The 18,811-nt window shown below is 47.5% G+C and overlaps 1 protein-coding gene across 1 annotated transcript in view; it reads left to right on the plus strand.

Moving 5' to 3' along the window:
- Positions 1-18,811, plus strand: part of WASF2 (WASP family member 2) — a 94,921-nt gene that overhangs the window by 61,347 nt on the left and 14,763 nt on the right. Inside the window, exon 2 of the mRNA XM_002716090.5 lies at positions 13,126-13,298. Coding sequence (XP_002716136.1) covers positions 13,169-13,298 — 130 coding nt within the window. The 5' untranslated portion in view covers positions 13,126-13,168. The remainder of the gene's footprint in view (positions 1-13,125; positions 13,299-18,811) is intronic.

An 18,811-nucleotide genomic window follows, 5' to 3' on the forward strand; every position in this document is an offset into this window, starting at 1 on the left:
CTGGTTCACTCCCCAATTGGCTGCAACAGCCGGAGCTGTGCTGATCCAAAGCCAGGAGCCAGGAGCTTCCTCTGGGTCTCCCATGTTGGTGCAGGGGCCCAAGGACTTTGGCCATCCTCCTGCTTTCCCAGGCCATAGCAGAGAGCTGGGTCAGAAGTGGAGCAGCCGGATCTCGAACCAGCACCCATCTGGGATGCTGACACTGCAGGTGTGGCTTTATCCACTACACCACAGCGCCGGCCCCAATATGTCAGTCTTTTCTTTGGAGCTCAGAATACTTTGCAAACAAAATCTCAGTTTGAGGGACCGGCACCATAGTGTAGCAGGTGAAGCCGCCACCTGCAGTGCCGGCATCCCATATGGGCACCGGTTCAAGTCCCGCTGCTCCACTTCCCATCCAGCTCTCTGCTATGGCCTGGAAAAGCAGTAGAAGATGGCCCCTGCACCCATGTGGGAGACCCAGGAGAAGGTCCTGGCTCTTGGCTCCTGGCTCCTGGAGACCCTGGTGCAGCTCTGGCCGTTGTGGCCAACTGGGTAGTGAACTAGTGGGTGGAAGACCTCTCTGTCTGCCTCTCCTTCTCTGTGTAACTCTGACTTTCAAATAAATAATTCAATCTTTAAAAATAATCTCAGCTTGGTATAGCAACTCCGGAGCATTTCTTGCCATAGCTCATTGCTGGATGAATTTAAATTTTATCCCTGATTGCCAGTCATCATTAGACTAAGAACTAGAATCCAGGTTTCTGACTTCAGGTAAATATATCTTCTTTTGGACAATCAGATGTATCCTATTAAAAAGAGAGCCCAGGAGCTGGTGTTATGGCTTAGCAGGTTAAGCCTCTACCTACAACACCAATATTCCATATGATACCAGTTTGAGTCTCAGCTGCTACCCACTTCGGATCCAGCTCCCTGCTAATGTGCTTAGGAAAATGGGAGAAGATGGCTTAAGTGCCTGGGCCCTGCCACCCACATGGGAGACCCAGATGGAGTTTCAGGATCCTGGCTTCAGCCTGGCCCAGCCCTGGCCGTTGCGGCTATTTGCAGGGTAAGTGAGCCAGTGGATGGAAGGTGTCTCTTTCTGTCTCTGTGTCTCTCCCTCTCTGTGTAATTCTGCCTTGCAAATAAATAAATAAATAAATCTTTTTATAAGGAGCCCAATTTTGGCCATTTACTAGGTGGTTTTCTATGGAAAAATTGATACTAGAAGGAACCAGTTTTGAAAGCAAAAGTGATCCCCCAATTTTAGTTTTAAGGGCAAAGCTATGATTAGAGCCTGAAGAGTAATAAAGGTAAGAACAAAAGGTGGAATTGCCCCAGAAGATAATAGAAAGTTATGGAATTACCAGGTGTGAATAGTCCTTGATAGATGTACAATGTGCTCAAGGAATAAGGTACTAGAGTTTAGAAGTCCTATTTCCTGGGCTGTTGTCTCAAAGCCAAATCAAGACAAGTAAGAGCCTTATATTGATTGAATATGGGCCCAGAGCTGGTATCATTCCTTTATGAAATTGGAGATTTCTCTTGGTTTTAAATCACAAGTAAGCTCTTTTTGTTGATTCTCCCAGTCAGATTCTGACTCCGTCCACTCCAAGAGTTCCATTTCTGTCCCGCTGGCTCTTTTGGACACTGTTTTAGTGACCTAAACTGATTTGTCAGGAATTCCCTGTGTTTGGAGACAGTCTGATTGTATTTGTCAGTTTAGCCCCACCCTGTATTTCTATAGGAAGTGGGTGGGTGCTTAAGCTTATAATGAGAAATTTGTTCTTGTAGCTGCTGCATGGTGCTAGTGACTGCTATATGCATTAGTAAATTCATAGCTTAATCATTATAGTGCACATACTTAATATCAGTGTCTATCACTCTGAAGTCAAATGGCTGACTTTTCAGCTGAAATTCTTGAATTCTATGGAACAAATATGTGTTAACACAAAGAAATTTGTCTTGTCAAAGAGGAAACTATGAAGTAAACCTCTTCTCCTATGCCCCCATCCAAAGTGTTGTTAACACAGAACAGTGGGAAATGCTGAAGTGAAAGCAGAAGTCCTAATTGCCTCGCATACAGCATCCCCACATGTTCCTGTCCCCTGCTACTGCTGATCAGCACTCTGGGGGTATGTTTCAAAGAGGAACTGCCTCGGGAAGCATTTCTGTTGTGGTGGTTATTGCTATGCGCTTAAGATTTACGTGCTTTTTGGATGTGACCATAGAACTCTGCAGGTGTTATCCATGACCTTGGCTCTAAATGTAGCATTGTTTATTTATCGTAAACAGCTAGTAATAAACATCACTGCCAGCACTAGCAGTCATCTCTTCTTCTGTCATGGTAATAGTAGGAATTCAGAGTGTGGAGTATGCTTGAGGGCCTGGTGTCTCCCTCTGATGTGCAGCCCACCCTGTTACCTTCTTCCATCCCTCCAGTCCCCAGCTTACTTCACCCCCACTCCACACTGTTGGGAGCAGAGTTGTGGGAGTTGAGAAAGTGGGTGAATGTCAAAGTCTCTTTTTGACTTTTTTAAAGATTATTTTATTTATTTGAAATGCAGACAGGCATAGGCATAGAGAGAGAGAGAAGTCTTCCATCTGCTGGTTCACTCCCCAGATGGCTGTGCCGATCCGAAGCCAGGAGCAGCTTTCTGTTCTCCCACTCAGGTGCAGGGACCCAAGGACTCAGGCCATCTTCCACTGCTTTCCCAGGCCATAGTGGAGAGCTGGATCAGAAGTGGAGCAGCTGGGACACGAACCAGCTCCCATATGGGATGTCAGCACTACAGGCAGCAGCTTTACCCACTACACCACAGTGCTGGTCCCTCTTTTTTACTTTACACTGACCAAATAGGACATGTCAGTATTCATGATAATTTCCAGTGTATAGTAGTGAAGACTCTCCCTGAAGAGACCTGAAATGACACCTCAGCCAGTTTCCATTTCAAAGCATGAATCCCATCATGGCACTGAGTCCAGACCAGTCAGGGGACTGCCAGGCTGTGGTGAGAAAGGATGCCTAGAAGTCTTTTATTTGTTCTCAGACTTATTCTCAAGTCTCTTACTAAAACTGGCTCAGAATGAAGATGGGATTTGCTGCCGGGTCTGACCTGAGTGTCTGGAACTGGCTGCAAAACCAGTTTTTCCTTTGGACATATTTGGGTAGCCAACTCCCAGATCAGTCTGGGAGCCTTGCATGTTATAAATAACTTAACCTAAGCCTCAGTCTGGAATGTCTTTTGGACCATTCTGGATCTCACAGGTCCTGGTAACTTAACTGAATTCAGACCTGAAGAAGAGACTTGGATTCATGGCATGATCTACCTCTTTCTGTGATCCTGAGCCTCTGTTCAGGGTACAAGTGAGAGCTGGCTGGGTGAGGACGTTAGAACAGCTTATGTAGAGGGATGGCGCCGCGGCTCACTAGGCTAATCCTCCGCCTTGCGGCGCCAGCACACCGGGTTCTAGTCCCGGTCGGGGCGCCGGATTCTGTCCCGGTTGCCCCTCTTCCAGGCCAGCTCTCTGCTGTGGCCAGGGAGTGCAGTGGAGGATGGCCCAAGTGCTTGGGCCCTGCACCCCATGGGAGACCAGGATAAATACCTGGCTCCTGCCATTGGATCGGCGCGGTGTGCTGGCCGCAGCGCGCCGGCTGCGGCGGCCATTGGAGGGTGAACCAACGGCAAAGGAAGACCTTTCTGTCTGTTTCTCTCTCTCGCTGTCCACTCTGCCTGTCAAAAAAATAAAAATTTAAAAAAAAAAAAAAAACAGCTTATGTAGAAGCAAATCCAGACACCTTAGAGCTGGAAAGCTGCCTAAAGATCAGATCTCCTGCAGTGGGCGCTGGGCGGCAGGTGTGTGACAGGCCAAGTGCAGCCTCACATGGGCTTTGGGCCTCTGGGACCCTCTTCTACGTACAGTGGGGAAACTGAGGCCCACACAGGAAGGAGATCCCCATGGGCCCCACAGCCCTCTTTGGTTAACAGTAAAGCACTTCTATAAATAGAAGGAACAAAGGTTCGGATCACTTAGCTTAGTCCCTCTGTTTCATAGATGAGGAAACTCAAGCCCAGAATGAGACTTCTGACATCTTTGATTTAGAAGGCACTGTCAGTGTTATCTAGTGTGTCCTCCCAGCACCTTCTTACACTCTAGGAATTTCTCCCCCAACCTACCTGATAGCTACTTTGTGGCAGAGCATAGGGCATGGGATCTCATAATGTTATCTAAAGTGAACCTGTTCTATTGTAGGACTGCACTGCTGAAAAGGAACTAGAAAAACTTGTCTGTTTCCCTGTAACTTTTGTCTCCCCAGTGGTTCTAATTTAATTCTTCTCCTATGTAACATCCTCCAGGGTAAGATCTTCTCAAATCCTCAAATTAGCAAGTGCCACTATAGCTTATAATTCTCCTTATCAAAGTATGACCGGAAAAGACCAGTACTGATTGCATAAAGACATCATTCCTTTCTTCCATGTACCCAAATGTTTTTCCAATTAAGAACTACTATTTTCTTGTATGTCTTCATGTCCTATTTATTTCTTTAAAAAAAAAAAAAGATTTATTTTATTTATTTGAAAGAGTTAGAGAGAGAGGGATAGGCAGAGAGAAAGAAGTCTTCCATCCACTGGTTCACTCTCTAAATGGCTGTAATGACCAGGGCTCTACTGAGCTGAAGCCAGTAGCCAGAGATTCTTCCGGGTCTCCCACGTGGGTGCAGCAGCCCAAGGATTTGGCCATCCTCCGCTGCTTTCCCAGGCGCGTAGGCAGGGAGCTGGATCAGAAGCACCGAAGCCAGGACTCAAACCAGTGCCCACATAGGCCGTGTCATTGCAGGCAGAGGCTTTACCTACTGTACCGCATCCCTGGCCCCTCATCCTCTTTATTTCTGTCACTGGCACTAGTGTTTAGGTCTTTTCATGACACATTTTTTTCCCAAGGTTTTTAAAATTTATTTGAAAGGCAGATTCGCAGGGAGAGACAGAGAACAAGAGAGAGAGAGTGAGCTTCCATCTGCTGGTTCACTCCCCTAATGGCTGCAATAGTTGGGGTTATGCCAGTCCGAAGCCAGAAGCCAGGAACTCTGGGTCTTCTGCGTGGGTGGCAGGAGTCTGGGTACTTAGGCCACGTTCTGCTGCCTTCCCAGGTGCATTAGCAGCAAGCTGTTTTGGAAGCAGAGCAGCCAGGAGTTGACTGGTCCTCTAATGTGGAATGCCAGCATGAGGCAGCGGCTTATGCCTCTGTGCCACAATATCAGCCCTATTCATGACACTTGAAAAAAAAAAAAAAAGATTTATTGATTTTATTTGAAAGGCAGATTTTCAGAGAGAGGGAGGAGAGCCAGGACTCAAACTGGCACTCATATGGGATGCCGGCACTGCAGGTGGCAGCTTTACCCACTATGTCACAACTCTGGCCCCCATGACACTTTTTCTTTTAAGATTTTATTCATTTATTTGACAGTGAGAAGAAGAGACAGAGAAAGGTCTTCCCTCTGTTGGTTCACTCCCCAGATGGCCACAATGGCTGGAGCTGCGCCGATCCGAAGCCAGGAGCCAGGCTTCCTGGTCTTCCCACGCAGGTGCAGGGGCCCAGGCACTTGCTTCTACTGCTTTCCAAGGCCATAACAGAGCTGAATTGGAAGAAGGACAGCCAGGACTAGAACTGGCACCCATAGGGGATGCTGGCGCCACAGGCGGAGGATTAACCTACTGCGCCACAGCGCCGCCCCTCCCCACCCTAGCACTTTAATGAATAAACTTTATGGAGCTAATGTTGTGGCACAACAGGTTAAGCGACCTGCGATGCCAGCATCCCTAGTAGGTGTCATTTGGAGTCCCTGCTGCTCTGCTTCCCATCCAGCTCCCTGCTAACGCACCTGGGAAAGCAGCAGAAGATAGCCTGAGTGCTTGGGCCCCTGCACCCACGTAAGAAACCTGAATGGAGTTCTAGGCTCCTGATGTTGGCCTGCCCCAACTCTGGCTGTTGTGGCCATTTGGGAAGGAAACTAACAGATGGAAGATCTCTCTATCTCTCTTTCTCTCCTTCCCTCCTTCCCTCTCTTTCTCATTGACACTCTGCCTTTCAAAATATAAAATAGGCCGGCGCCACGACTCAGTAGGCTAATCCTCCGCCTTGCAGCGCTGGCACAACGGGTTCTAACTGTTTCTGTGCTTGGAAGAACGGCAAGTTTACTTCACAGGAAAAGTTAAACCATAAAGGTAACATATCCGAGTTCACAATATATAAAATTCCTCGGCCGGCTCCACGGCTCAGTAGGCTAATCCTCCGCCTTGCGGCGCTGGCACATTGGGTTCTAGTCCCGGTCAGGGCACCAGATTCTTTCCCAGTTGTCCCTCTTCCAGACCTGCTCTCTGCTGTGGCCAGGGAGTGCAGTGGAGGATGGCCCAAGTCCTTGGGCCCTGCACCCCATGGGAGACCAGGATAAGTACCTGGCTCCTGCCATCGGATCAGCGCAGTTCGCCGGCCGCAGCACGCCGGCCGTGGCAGCCATTGGAGGATGAACCAACGGCAAAGGAAGACCTTTCTCTCTGTCTCTCTCTCACTGTCCACTCTGCCTGTCCAAAAAAAAAAATCTTAAAAAAAAAGACACCCATATCCATGGGTTACCATATATCAGCTCCTGACACTAGCCTCTTGCTAATGCATACCCTGAGAGGCAACAGTAATTGGATCCTTGCCACCGATGTAGGAGACCCAGATTGAGTTCCCAGCTCCTGGCTTCAGCATATCCCAGCCCTGACTTTTGCAGGCATTTGGGATGTGAACCAGCAGATGGGAAATCTCCACCTTTGTCTTTGAAATAAAATAAATGTTTTTTAGAAAACATAATTTTTAAAAAAAAACGTTATTAAAGGTAGGCATTTAGCTTTGTGGTTAAGACAACCACATCCCTTGGGCAGATGTGGCACAACAGATTAAGGTGCCACTTGGGACACCTGCATTCCATGTAGGAGTGCAGGTTTGAGTTCCAGAACCTCTACTTCTGAACCAGTTTCCTGCTGAGGCATTCTGGGAGGCAGCAGGTGATTGCTCAAATGCTTGGGACCCTGCCAACCATGTTGGAGACCTGGATAGAGCCCTGGCTGTTGGGGGCATTTGGGAAGTGAACCAGTGGATGGAGACTCTCTCTCTTTCTCTCTTCTCCCTCCCTCTCTCAGCTATTCAAGTAGTTGAAAAATAAATGAAACATTGGGGGGAAAAACACCTATGTGGCTAGTGTTGTGGCACAGTGGGTTAAACTGTTACCTGTAACGTCAGCATCCCATATTGAAATGCCTATTTGAGTCCCAGCTACTCTACTCCCTCCTATCCAGCTCCCTGCTAATGTACCTGGGAAAGCAGTGGAAGATGGCCCAAGTACTTGGGCCCCTATCACCCATATGGGAGAGCAGGATAGAATTCCAGGTTCCTGGCTTTGGTCTGGCCAAGTCCCAGCTATTATAGCCATTTGGGGAGTGAATGGAAGATCTCTTCCTGTCTCTTTCTCTCTGACACTGCCTTTCAAAATATAAAATACATCAATCTTTAAAAAAAAAAAAATGAAAAAGGACATCCATGTCCCCATATCACAGTTTCTGGGTTCGCATATATCAGTTCCTGATCCTAGCTTCTTGCTAATGCAAACCCTGAGAGGCAGCAGGTGATGGTTTAAGTAGTTGGGTTCCTGCCACCTGTGTAAGAGACCGGACTTGAGTTCTTGACTTCCAACTTCAGCTCCTGTCCTGGCCCAGCCTCAGGTCTTAATGAATTTTTGGGGAATGAATCGGTCCTGTCTCTCTTTCTCCTTGCCTTTCAAAGATCTTTCTTTCTTTCTTTCTTTTTTTTTAAGATTTAATTTATTTCTAAAGGGGTGGGAGAGAGATCAAGATATCGTCATGTTCTAGTTCACTCCCCAAATACCTGCAACATCCAGGGCTGGGCCAGACTGAAGCCAGGAGCCGGGACTCCATCCATTTCCCCTTGTGGGTGGCAGGAACCCAAACACTTGGGCCATCATCTGTTGCTTCCCAGGCAAATTAGCAGGAGGCTGGACAAGAAGTGGAGGTTAACACCCTGGCCTGAGCGCCGGCATCCCATATGGGCGCCGGTTCGAGGCCCGGCTGCTCCTCTTCCTATCCAGCTATCTGCTATGGCCTGGGAAAGCAGTAGAAGATGGCCCAAGTCCTAGGGTCCCTGCACCCACGTGGGAGACCTGAAAGAGACTCCTAGCTCCTGCCTTCGGATCGGTGTAGCTCCAACCGTTGCAGCCAGTTGGGAAGTGAACCAGTGGATAGAAGACCTCTCTTTCTGTCTCTACCTCTCTCTGTAACTCTTTCAAATAAATACATCTTTAAAAAAAAAAAAAAAAGTGGAGGTGGGACTCGATTTCAGTCCAATATTGGATGCAGGCAAGTATCTCAAGTCATAGCTTAACGCAAATGCACCACAAAACCAAACCCCTGAAATTTTTTTTCTGGAATGTTTGAGTATTTATCAGTGACTAGAATTGATTCTTCAGGAAGGTGTGGTTAATTCAAGGAACGACAAATAAATACTTCTTTTTTCTTAACCCTGTTGTGGGCACTTTACATATGTTATATGTATTATTTAAAATCTCTAGGAAAATTACCAAACATCACAAGTAAGTATTAGAGTCAGGGTTCTAATCCAAGTATATCTCAATTTCAAAGCCCGTGAATTTTCTACATATTGAAGCTAAATTGAGAGAATCAAGAACCTGGTAAAAGTCTTTTTACCCATTCGTAAGTTTTTCTCTACTGTAATGCAGGACTTTTACTGTCGTAGTTCAGATCATATGTAATTCCATACTTGTGCAGAAGACAACCTTGGTTATCCAGGAGAAATCTAAACCATGGAGCAGGTAATTTTGTATCACAGGGAATCTCGTCTTATTTGGTGGCTTTGAAAAAAACGGAATGTTTTTCTATAAATAGAAGATACACTTTTCTAATTTTTTTGTCTTGGTGGATATTGACATGTTGTTATTTCTTGAGTACTCCCCAGCTGGTTATAGGTGTTGGCTTTTTTGGCAAGAGGGGGTATCTTGCTATTGAAAACTTGATTCCAGGTCAAGTCCAGCCAGGTGACATGGAGTTAACTCCATTCACGTCTGCCTACCCAAAGCACTTGGAGAACATAAATGCCAGAGTACTGAGGTGTTAGAATCCGCACCTCTCCCCCTCCCCAGCCCCCCTCCCAGGTCTGACATTTACTAGCCATCTGGAATCCAATTTCCATTAGGTGTCCGGGGGAAAGTCTGGAATGTGCTGTCAGTGGTCGCATTCGACAGTTTCAAGGTGGTCTGGCTCTTTTAGCTCCTCTGAGAAGCTGGAACAATACTCAAGTGATTGTGAGTGGAGGGAGCCACAGTGGCTGTTTTCAATCATTCTTGGCTGTGCTCTGAATTTCTGGTTTTTTCAGAAAGCCTGAAAATTGGCAATCTAAGAGCATCCAGAGGATAGTGTCAGAACCTTGCAAAGGTCCTCTTATTGGCCGTCTCTGCTTCCTTTCCTGTTCGGACTTCTCTTCCACTGTGTTACTAAAGCTTGTGTCTTAGTGACTGATACTTTCACATTAGGTAAAAGAAAAAAGTTAAATGGAAAGTCCAAAGTTTGGATTAGAAAACCTGTTGAGTCAAAGGAGGAACTTAGCAGAGAAACGGAATGGAAATCATTTCCTTAGACAGTAGACAGGCATTCAGGAAACACCTCTGCACCCCTAAGATAGGCACAGCTGCCACACAGTGACTATTAAAGGGAGGTTCAAAGTTATAAGCAAACAGCTGATTCTCTTGGTTCTTGGGCTGTTGCTGTTGGTGACAGGAAATCTTGTTCCCCAAGCTGCTGGCTTCCTGTTTTATTTTTACTGCGGCAGAGCAGAGTGTCCACAACAAGGAGCAGTCTGTTCCAAAGGTTCCACCCCCCTTGAGCCTGAAGGGCTGCTGCTTTTTCTTCTCTTGGTTCCTCAACCCTTTGTTGTTGTTGTTGTTTCGCTTTTTAAGATCTCTGGTCTTTTATGGTGTTCAGTTTGGTTTAAACATTTTGTATGCACAATCTACTTTTTTGGTGATGAGCTGTTGTTTTAAGATTTCATCTAAGTAAACCTTTGTTTTTGCCTTTTATTCCTTTTTGAGGATTTTTTTTTTTTTTTTTTTTTTTTTTTTTTTGACAGGCAGAGTGGACAGTGAGAGAGAGAGACAGAGAGAAAGGTCTTCCTTTGCCGTTGGTTCACCGGCTGGCGCACTGCGGCCGGCGCACTGCACTGATCCAAAGCCAGGAGCCAGGTGCTTCTCCTGGTCTCCCATGGGGTGCAGGGTCCAAGCACTTGGGCCATCCTCCACTGCACTCCCAGGCCACAGCAGAGAGCTGGCCTGGAAGAGGGTCAGCCGGGACAGAATCCGGCGCCCCGACCGGGACTAGAACCCGGTGTGCCGGTGCCGCAAGGCGGAGGATTAGCCTACTGAGCCGTGGAGCCGGCCGAGGAATTTTATATATTGTGAACTCGGATATGTTACCTTTATGGTTTAACTTTTCCTGTGAAGTGAACTTGCCATTCTTCCAAGCACAGAAACAGGCCATTTTAGACTTCCTTAGGTTCACAAGCTAAGGGAACAGGATAAGCCCAGTGTGCCTTGACTGTAGTCATACACATTTTTTAGAGGTTTAAACCTCCTCTGTGTGGCTGGCTTCTGGCCTAGTATTTTAAGCCTACCTTGGAGCTTCCTACTAATGTGGACCCTCGAGGCAGTGGTGATGGCTCAGCTGGTAAGGTTCCTGCCACCCCTGTGGGGACCTGGATTGAGTTCCCAAGCTCCTGGCCTGACCTATCCCCAGGCCATTTGGGGAGTGAACCAGTGCATGAGTGCACTCGCTTGCTCATTCAGTTTTTCTCTTGGTCTCCTTCTCTGTCTCTCTGTTTCTGAAATAAAATAAATAATTTTTTTTTAAGAACACTGCTTTTCCTCAGAAAGCTAGGAGTTTGGTATATCTAAAACAGCTCAGCATGAATATGAAGGACTTCCCTGGGAAAAGGGGCTCAGCAACCAACCAGAAAAGAAACACTAACTGGTAAAGTTTCCAGATCAGCTCCAGACACTTCCTGCTGTCTCTGGAGCCCGCATGTATGGAACTGAGTGAGAGGAAGAAGGGGAGCTGTTGGGTAGAAGAGAAAGGATCAGAGGATCTTAGAGCAGTTTGCTCAGCCTCATGTTTGACATACTGAACGTGTACAATTTTCCTTGATATTCTTTCATTCTGTCAGTTTACAGACTAAATGTTAGTAATATTAATAGATACTGGCAGGTAGTCTTTAGTTGTACATTAACAGTCACCTATCCAGGAAGACCTAGAGAGGTTAAATCCTGATGTATACCAATGGAATCACCATTGGCAGCTTCATTTCCATGTGGAGATTATCAGAAGACATAAGCTATTTTTTTTTTAAGATTTATTAATTTATTTGAAAGAGTTAGAGAAAGAGATCTTCCATGTGCTAGTTTACTCCCCAGATGGCCGCAACTGCCAGGGCTGGGCAGAATGAAGCCAAGAGCCATGGACTCCATCTGGGTCTCTCACCCTGAGTGGCAAGGACCCAAATACTTGGGTCATCTTATCCTGCTTTCCCAAGCATATTAGCAGGGAGCTGGACTGGAAGTGGAACAACCCAGACTTGAACCAGTGCTCATATGGGATGCCAGTATTGCTGGCAATGACTTAACCAGCTGCACCGCAATGGCGGCCCCCAGAAGTTCGTTTTGATCTTTTTTTTTTTTTTTTTTTTTTTTTTTGGACAGGCAGAGTGGACAGTGAGAGAGAGAGAGAGACAGAGAGAGAAAGGTCTTCCTTTGCCGTTGGTTCACCCCGTAATGGCCACTACGGCTGGTGCGCTGCAGCCGGCGCACCGTGCTGATCCGAAGCCAGGAGCCAGGTGCTTCTCCTGGTCTCCCATGGGGTGCAGGGCCCAAGCACTTGGGCCATCCTCCAATGCATTCCCAGGCCACAACAGAGAGCTGGACTGGAAGAGGAGCAACTGGGACAGAATCCGATGCCTCGACCGGGACTAGAACCCGGCCGGCGCCGCAGGTGGAGGATTAGCCTGTTGAGCCACGGCGCCGGCCTCGTTTTGATCTTTATAATTGGTTGCTTGGAATCTGGGTATGGGCATTCCAAGGAAAGGATGTGCACCATCCATCTACTGAATGGGCTGTTTTTCTGATCATATCTCTTTGCTTCTGGGGACTTTTGTTGGTCAGAGCAATAGTTGTGACTTTAAGATTTTAGGCTGCTGTATACCTCAGTCAACAGTTACTAGTTCAGAATTTTATTTTAAGATTTATTTTAGTTATTTGAAAGGCAGAGTTAACAGGGAGACAGCAACATCTTCTGTTTGCTGATTCACTCCCCAAAAAGGCACAATGGCCAGGGCGAGGCCATTCTGAAGCCAGCAGCCTGGAGCTTCATCCAGGACTCCCATGTGGGTGCAGGGGCCCAAGCACTTCGGCCATGTCTGCTTTCCCAGGTGCATTAACAGGGAGCTGGATTGGAAGTGGAGTAGTTGGGACTCGAACCTGTGCTCATGAGATGCCAGCATTGCAGACGGAAGCGGAGTAGTGGGGACTCAAACCAGCGCCCATATGGGATGTTGGTACCGCAGGTGTCGGCTTTACCTGCTATGCCACAGCGCCGGCCCCTAAGCTGTTTTATTTTTTAAAAAAGATTTATTTATTTATTTGAAAGGCAGAATTACAGAAAGAAAGAAAGAAATCTTCCATCCATTGGTATACTCCCCAAGTGGTTGTAATGGGTAGGGTTGGACCAGGCCAAGGCTAGGAGCCTGGAATTCCATCCAGGTCTCTCATGTGGGTGGCAGGAGCCCAAGTACTTGGGCCATCTTCCACTGCTTTCCCAGGCACATTAACAGGGAGCTGGATCGGAAATAGAGCAGCGAGGACTCAAACTGGTACTCAGACGGGATGCTGGAATCACAGACAGGGGCTTAACCTGCTGTGCCATGACACAGGCTCCTTTAAGCTGTTTTAGATCAGCACACACAAAAAAAGACTAACCCAAGTGTGCCTGGAATTTGTGGTTGAGTAATACTTTCCTGTTATTTCTTTTTGAGGTTGTTTTTCATCATTGAGAACATCGCCTGAAGCAGGTCCACCATGCCGTTAGTGACGAGGAACATCGAGCCAAGGCACCTGTGCCGGCAGACGCTGCCCAGAGTTAGAAGCGAGCTGGAATGCATGACCAACATCACCCTGGCAAATGTCATCCGACAGCTGGGCAGCCTGAGTGAGTGCCTCGGAGAGCCTGTGCTTTGCCCTCAGGGGTCGTTGGTGCTCTTTATTTAGTTTCCTTCTCCTCCCACGGTCCTATTTCTCCCCCATCTGCCTTCCCTAGGTAATGCGAAATGCATCCCACCCCTCCCCAAAGAGAGGCTCTTTTTGGTACAGATTCTTCCCCTCACCCCTTTCTTTATCTATCACCACCCTCTAGGTTCCCTCCCCCTCCCCCTCCACCTGCTTCAAAAGAAATCTGTGGGAAGGGTGGCAGGAAGGGCTGCAGCAAAAACTGCAGATGGAATGACAGAGCAGAATTCTCTGTGTGTAAAGTGGGAGGTTCACAGAGCAGTATCTTGGGTCGGGGAATGTGCCTGTAATTACACGAGCTGTTCGATGTAGCCTGACTTCGTTGAAGCCTCAAATGTGCCAATAGTTTTTATCTCCCCAACGCCCTCCCTCTTCTCTTCCCAAAGAGGAGTGGAGCAAATACACACTCGGAGATTCTGGCTGGCTTGTCCACCCTGGTACGCATTTAATTGTGCTGTAAGCCCCCAGGTCCAAGTTCAGGGTACAAATTACTTCTGCAGTCTCTGGGGTGTTGGGAGTTGTGCAAGCTGCGTGAGCACACAGTGACACAAATAGTAGTTGGAGCCATTCTTTTCTAGGAGGAAGATGGGGGTTAGCCCAGGCTGTTTTGGAGCTGAGGGAAGGAAAGCCAGCTCAACTGTGCTTTTTTTTTTTTTTTTAATTGGCAAGAATGAATGAGATTGCCTTGGGTGGGGTACATGCATGTGGTTTGGATTTCATTCTGAATCGAGCTGACTTTGTTTGCGTGAAGCTGAGGTATCTGAGAAGGGCAGATGCATGGATTGTCTGTATTTGTCTCATGCCACTCCAGCTCCCATAAGAACCTCTGTCAAATGCCATTGTAGTGATCTACCTTAGCAAAAGCATCTTGGTGTGAATTATTTGACGCTTACCCCTCCTGTCGCATCACTGCCCTTAGTGAAGGCAGTGGAAAATCAAGAAAGCCTGCATTCCCCCAGATAGTAATAGGCCCTGCCTTTAAAATAAGAGCCTGAGGAGACAGTGCTCTGCGACCAGATGATATATGGAGTCTGAGACTCCTAAGCCTTCACCTAGCTCAGGGACCATCTCAGTTGATCCAGGGCTTAGGGAAACCTGGATGGGCGTCACAAAGAAACGAAGCCGTGCCAGTGCCTACTTCACACAAAGGAACACTGACAGTAGCGCAGCAGCAGTGCAGCTGACAAGAAAGCACTCGAAGGCTGCAGAGAGCCTTACTGCTTCTAAAAGCATCATCTCTGCTTATGTCACCCTGAGAAGGCCAAATGGGTGGAAGTCAATCACACACAGGTTCCGTTCCCGCAGGACAAAGAGCAGCTAGCGCCTGCGCTCAGCAGGAGTGATGCTCTCTCTCAGGCGTTTCTCCAGGATGGTGTTGATGGATGCCATTGCTTGCCCTCCCACCTGTGCTCAGACGACTCCTATGTCGGGAAAGCTGCTCTGAGGGCTGGGGTTGTTTTGTGCCCGAGAAAACAAGGTTTCCTCACGTTGTGGGGCTACCTGACCCATTATGCATCCAGTAACATGTATTGAAAGTATTTCACGCACTAGATGCTGAGGAGATACAGTGGTGCTGAGAAAGGATCTGCCAGAGGAGACAGACATAAATAATCCTTAAGGAGAGAATGAGTGAGAGGGGAACTCCCGTCTGTTGATTGTCTATGTTATATCAGGTTTTAATAGGACCTTGACATAGATTATCTCATTTATCCATCCCAATAATCCTATGAGGATAAGTTATGATATTCCCACTTCGCAGATAAAGAAATGAAGGCTCAGAAAAGTGAGATAACTTGCCTGAAGACACACAGCCAGTAAGAAGCAAAAAGAGTATTTTTTTAAGACTTATTTATTTATTTGAAAGGCAGAGTTACAGAGAGGCAGAGGCAGAAGGGAGAGAGAGAGGTCTTCTATCTGCTGGTTCACTCCCCATATGGCCACAATGGCTGGAGCTGGGCCAATCTGAAACCAGAAGCCAGGAGCTTCTTCAGGGTCTCCCACATGGGTGTGCAGGGGCCCAAGGACTTGGACCATCTTCTACCACTTTCCCAGACCATAGCAGAGAGCAGGATCAAAAGTGGAGCAGCCAGGACTCGAACCGGCGCCCATATGGGATGCTGATGTTGCAGGCTGGGGCTTTAACCCACTGTACCACAGCACTGGCCCCAACAGTGTTTTGTTTTTGTTTTTGTTTTTGTTTTTTTAAATATTTATTTATTTGCAAGGCAAACTTAGACGGAAAGTCAGAGAGAAAGAGAGAGGTCTTCTAACTGCTCATTTATTCCCTAGATGGCCACAATGGCCAGGGCCAAAGCCAGGAATCTGGAACTCCATCTGAATCTCCCCAGTGAGTGGCAAGAGCCTTAACACTCAGGCCGTCTTCTGCTAGTTTTCCAAGCCCATTGGTAGGGAGCTGGATCAGAAGTGGAACAGCCGGAGCTTGAACCAGTATTCATGTGGGATGCTGGCATTTCGGACAGCGGCTTAACCCATGTCAGCCCTACAGCTCCTGCGGCCATTTGGGGAATGAACCAGCAGATGGAAGAATCCCCCACCCCGTAACTGCCTTTCAAGTAAATAAATAGTTTTTGTGGGTTAAAGCCCTGGCCTGAAGCGCCAGCGTCCCATGGGTGCCAGTTCTAGTCCTGGCTGCTCCACTTCCGATCCGGCTCTCTGCTGTGGCCTGGGAAAGCAGTAGAAGATGGCCCAGGTCCTTGGGCCCTGCACCTGCGTGGGAGACCTGGAAGAAGATCCTGGCTTCTGCCTTTGGATCAGCAGTTTCGGCTGTTGCGGCTATCTGGGGAGTGAACCAGCGGATGGAAGACCTCTCTGTCTGTCTCTACCTCTCTCTGTAACTCTGTCTTTCAAATAAATAAAATAAATCTTAAAGAATAAATAAAAGCAACCTCAGACTCCCTAAAAGCGTGTCACCTCTGTCCCTACTCTGCATCTGCCACCGGTGTAGACCTTTGACTTTCCCCTGAACTGCTGCCCAGGCCACCCTCTGGCCTCCTCTCTCTGATCCAATCCTGAGTTTTATCCCCTATGCCCATCCCAGAATGATCCCTAAAACATAAATTTTCCTTTTTCCTTTTATAATTCTGAATTAATTAAGTCTGTGTTAACTTTTGTACTTTAACACGTTTGTAAAATAAGAGTACAAATCTTAACTGTTTTATCTCGCCTATTCCTTCCTATGGAATGATCCAAGTTCCTTAGCCAGGCAGCCAAGACCCTCCAAGACCAATCTGCTCTTCCAGCCTCATTTTTTGCAATTCCTTTTCTCCCATTTTACAGCCTTTTACAATGAAAAGTTGAAGAAAGGAATAGAAGAAAAAATAAACTATCAACTACTGTAGTTCTCCTGAGACAGACTGTGCTCCCCTATACTTCCACACAGGGCTCTTACTGTCCCCCTGGCTGGACAGCCCTCGCCCTCTTTGTCTGCCTGACCGCCTCTACCTGATGCTTCAGACTCAGCTCAGGTGACTTCTCCTCCAGACTGGGCTCAGCGCTCCTCTGAGCTCCTGTCCCGCACCTCTGTTGTTACCTGTTACATATTGCAAACCATCTGCCACCTGTAGTCAACCAAAGGGTCTTTGGAGGCAGGAATCATGTGCTGTTTCTCCCGGAACCCCAGTGTCTACCTCATCTAGTACCTCCCCCGGTAGCAGCTCAGCGAACATTTTTTGAATGATTCATGGTGTACTCTACTGTTCCATGCTGTTGGTGCACAGAGAATACAGAGAAAGGAATACTTTCTGTGGGGACTGAGGGTGCAGATGGGGATAGGTAGGGTCAAGAAAGCCTTCACAGAAGCGGTTACATTTGAACTGGACCTTGAAAGATGCCTGGGATTTCATCTAGCAGTGTGGTGCAAGTACAGGCTCACGTGTGCTTCAGGCCCGACCTCGGCCTTGTGTGCATTGTACTCTAGCCAGAAGTGCTCGGGCTGGTAGTGAAAGTTTAATTATGGAATGGATAAAGCATAAGACTTAAAAATTCCACAGACATAGATTGCTCCATGATAGCACAGTCAGAATTCGTATTTTCCTTCAGTACAGTAAGATTGCATTTCATATCTTAGGTTGCCATGCCTTAAGAAATACACAGCCAGCCCTTTGGATCAGCATTGTGACCAGCTCGGAGGATGGAACCCTGAGTTGGGTCATTAGGAACCCGTGCAATGATACTGGGGTTTTGTCTGACTGATTGCATGGAGTGGGGAGGTGGCGGCACATGCCATTGGGGAGCTCCAGGACTTCCACTTGGACTTCAGCAGGAGTAACTCCACATTTCAAAAAATCAGTTTTATTGGGGCCAGCGCTGTGGCGTAGCAGGTAAAGCCACTGCCTGCAGTGCCAGCATCCCATATGGGCGCCATTTCGGGACCTGGCTGCTCCACTTCTGATCCAGCTCTCTGCTATGGCCTGGGAAAGCAGAAGATGGTCCAAGTCTTTGGGCCCCTGCACTCACGCGGGTGACCCGGAAGAAGCTCCTGGCTCCTGGCTTTGAATCGGCGCAGCTCCGGCTGTTGTGGCCATCTGGAGAACGAACCATCGGATGGAAGACCTCAGTCTGTCCGTCTGTCTGTCTGTCCGTCTCTCTCTCTGCCTTTCCTCTCTCTGTGTGACTGTGACTTTCAAGTAAATAAATAAATCTTTTTTAAAAAATCAGTTTTACTTCCATGTAACATTTAATTTGAAGAGTTCTGCTAAAGAAAAAAAAATGAAGACTACTCTGGAATTTTGTGCAAAATGCAATACCTGTTACAAATGTCCTCGTAGATATTAGGTCTGTACTGGTAATCTGAATGAGTGGATTTTGACTCTAAACAAGGCTCTTTGGTTTTCTCCAAGTTAAGTATCAAACTTCTGTTTTCAGAGTTAGAGTAATTGTTCGCACTTGAAGAATAGGGACTATCAAATTACTGATTGGAATCATGTTAAAAGTTTCCTCTAGGCCGGCACCGCAGCTCAACAGGCTAATCCTCCGCCTGTGGCACCAGCACACTGGGTTCTAGTCCCAGTCGGGGCACCGGATTCTGTCCCGGTTGCCCCTCTTCCAGGCCAGCTCTCTGCTGTGGCCTGGGAGTGTAGTGGAGGATGGCCCAAGTGCTTGGGCCCTGCACCCGCATGGGAGACCAGGAGAAGCACCTGGTTCCTGGCTTCGCATCAGCGCGGTGCGCCAGCCGCAGTGGCCATTGGAGGGTGAACCAGCGGTAAAGGAAGACTTTTCTAAACTCTTGTCTTTTTCTCTCTCACTGTCCACTCTGCCTGTCAAAAAAAATAAATAAATAAAAATAAATTTAAAAAAAGTTTCCTCTAAGCTTAAAAGGATGTGTGTATTCACAATCTTAAAAATCATCTATAGAGCCAGCGGGTATTGCCGCCGCCTACAGTGCCACCATCCCATATGGGTGCTGGTTTGAGTCCC

The sequence above is a fragment of the Oryctolagus cuniculus genome, chromosome 7 (assembly GCF_964237555.1).
Source record: "Oryctolagus cuniculus chromosome 7, mOryCun1.1, whole genome shotgun sequence".
NCBI classification, from domain to species: Eukaryota; Metazoa; Chordata; class Mammalia; order Lagomorpha; family Leporidae; genus Oryctolagus; species Oryctolagus cuniculus.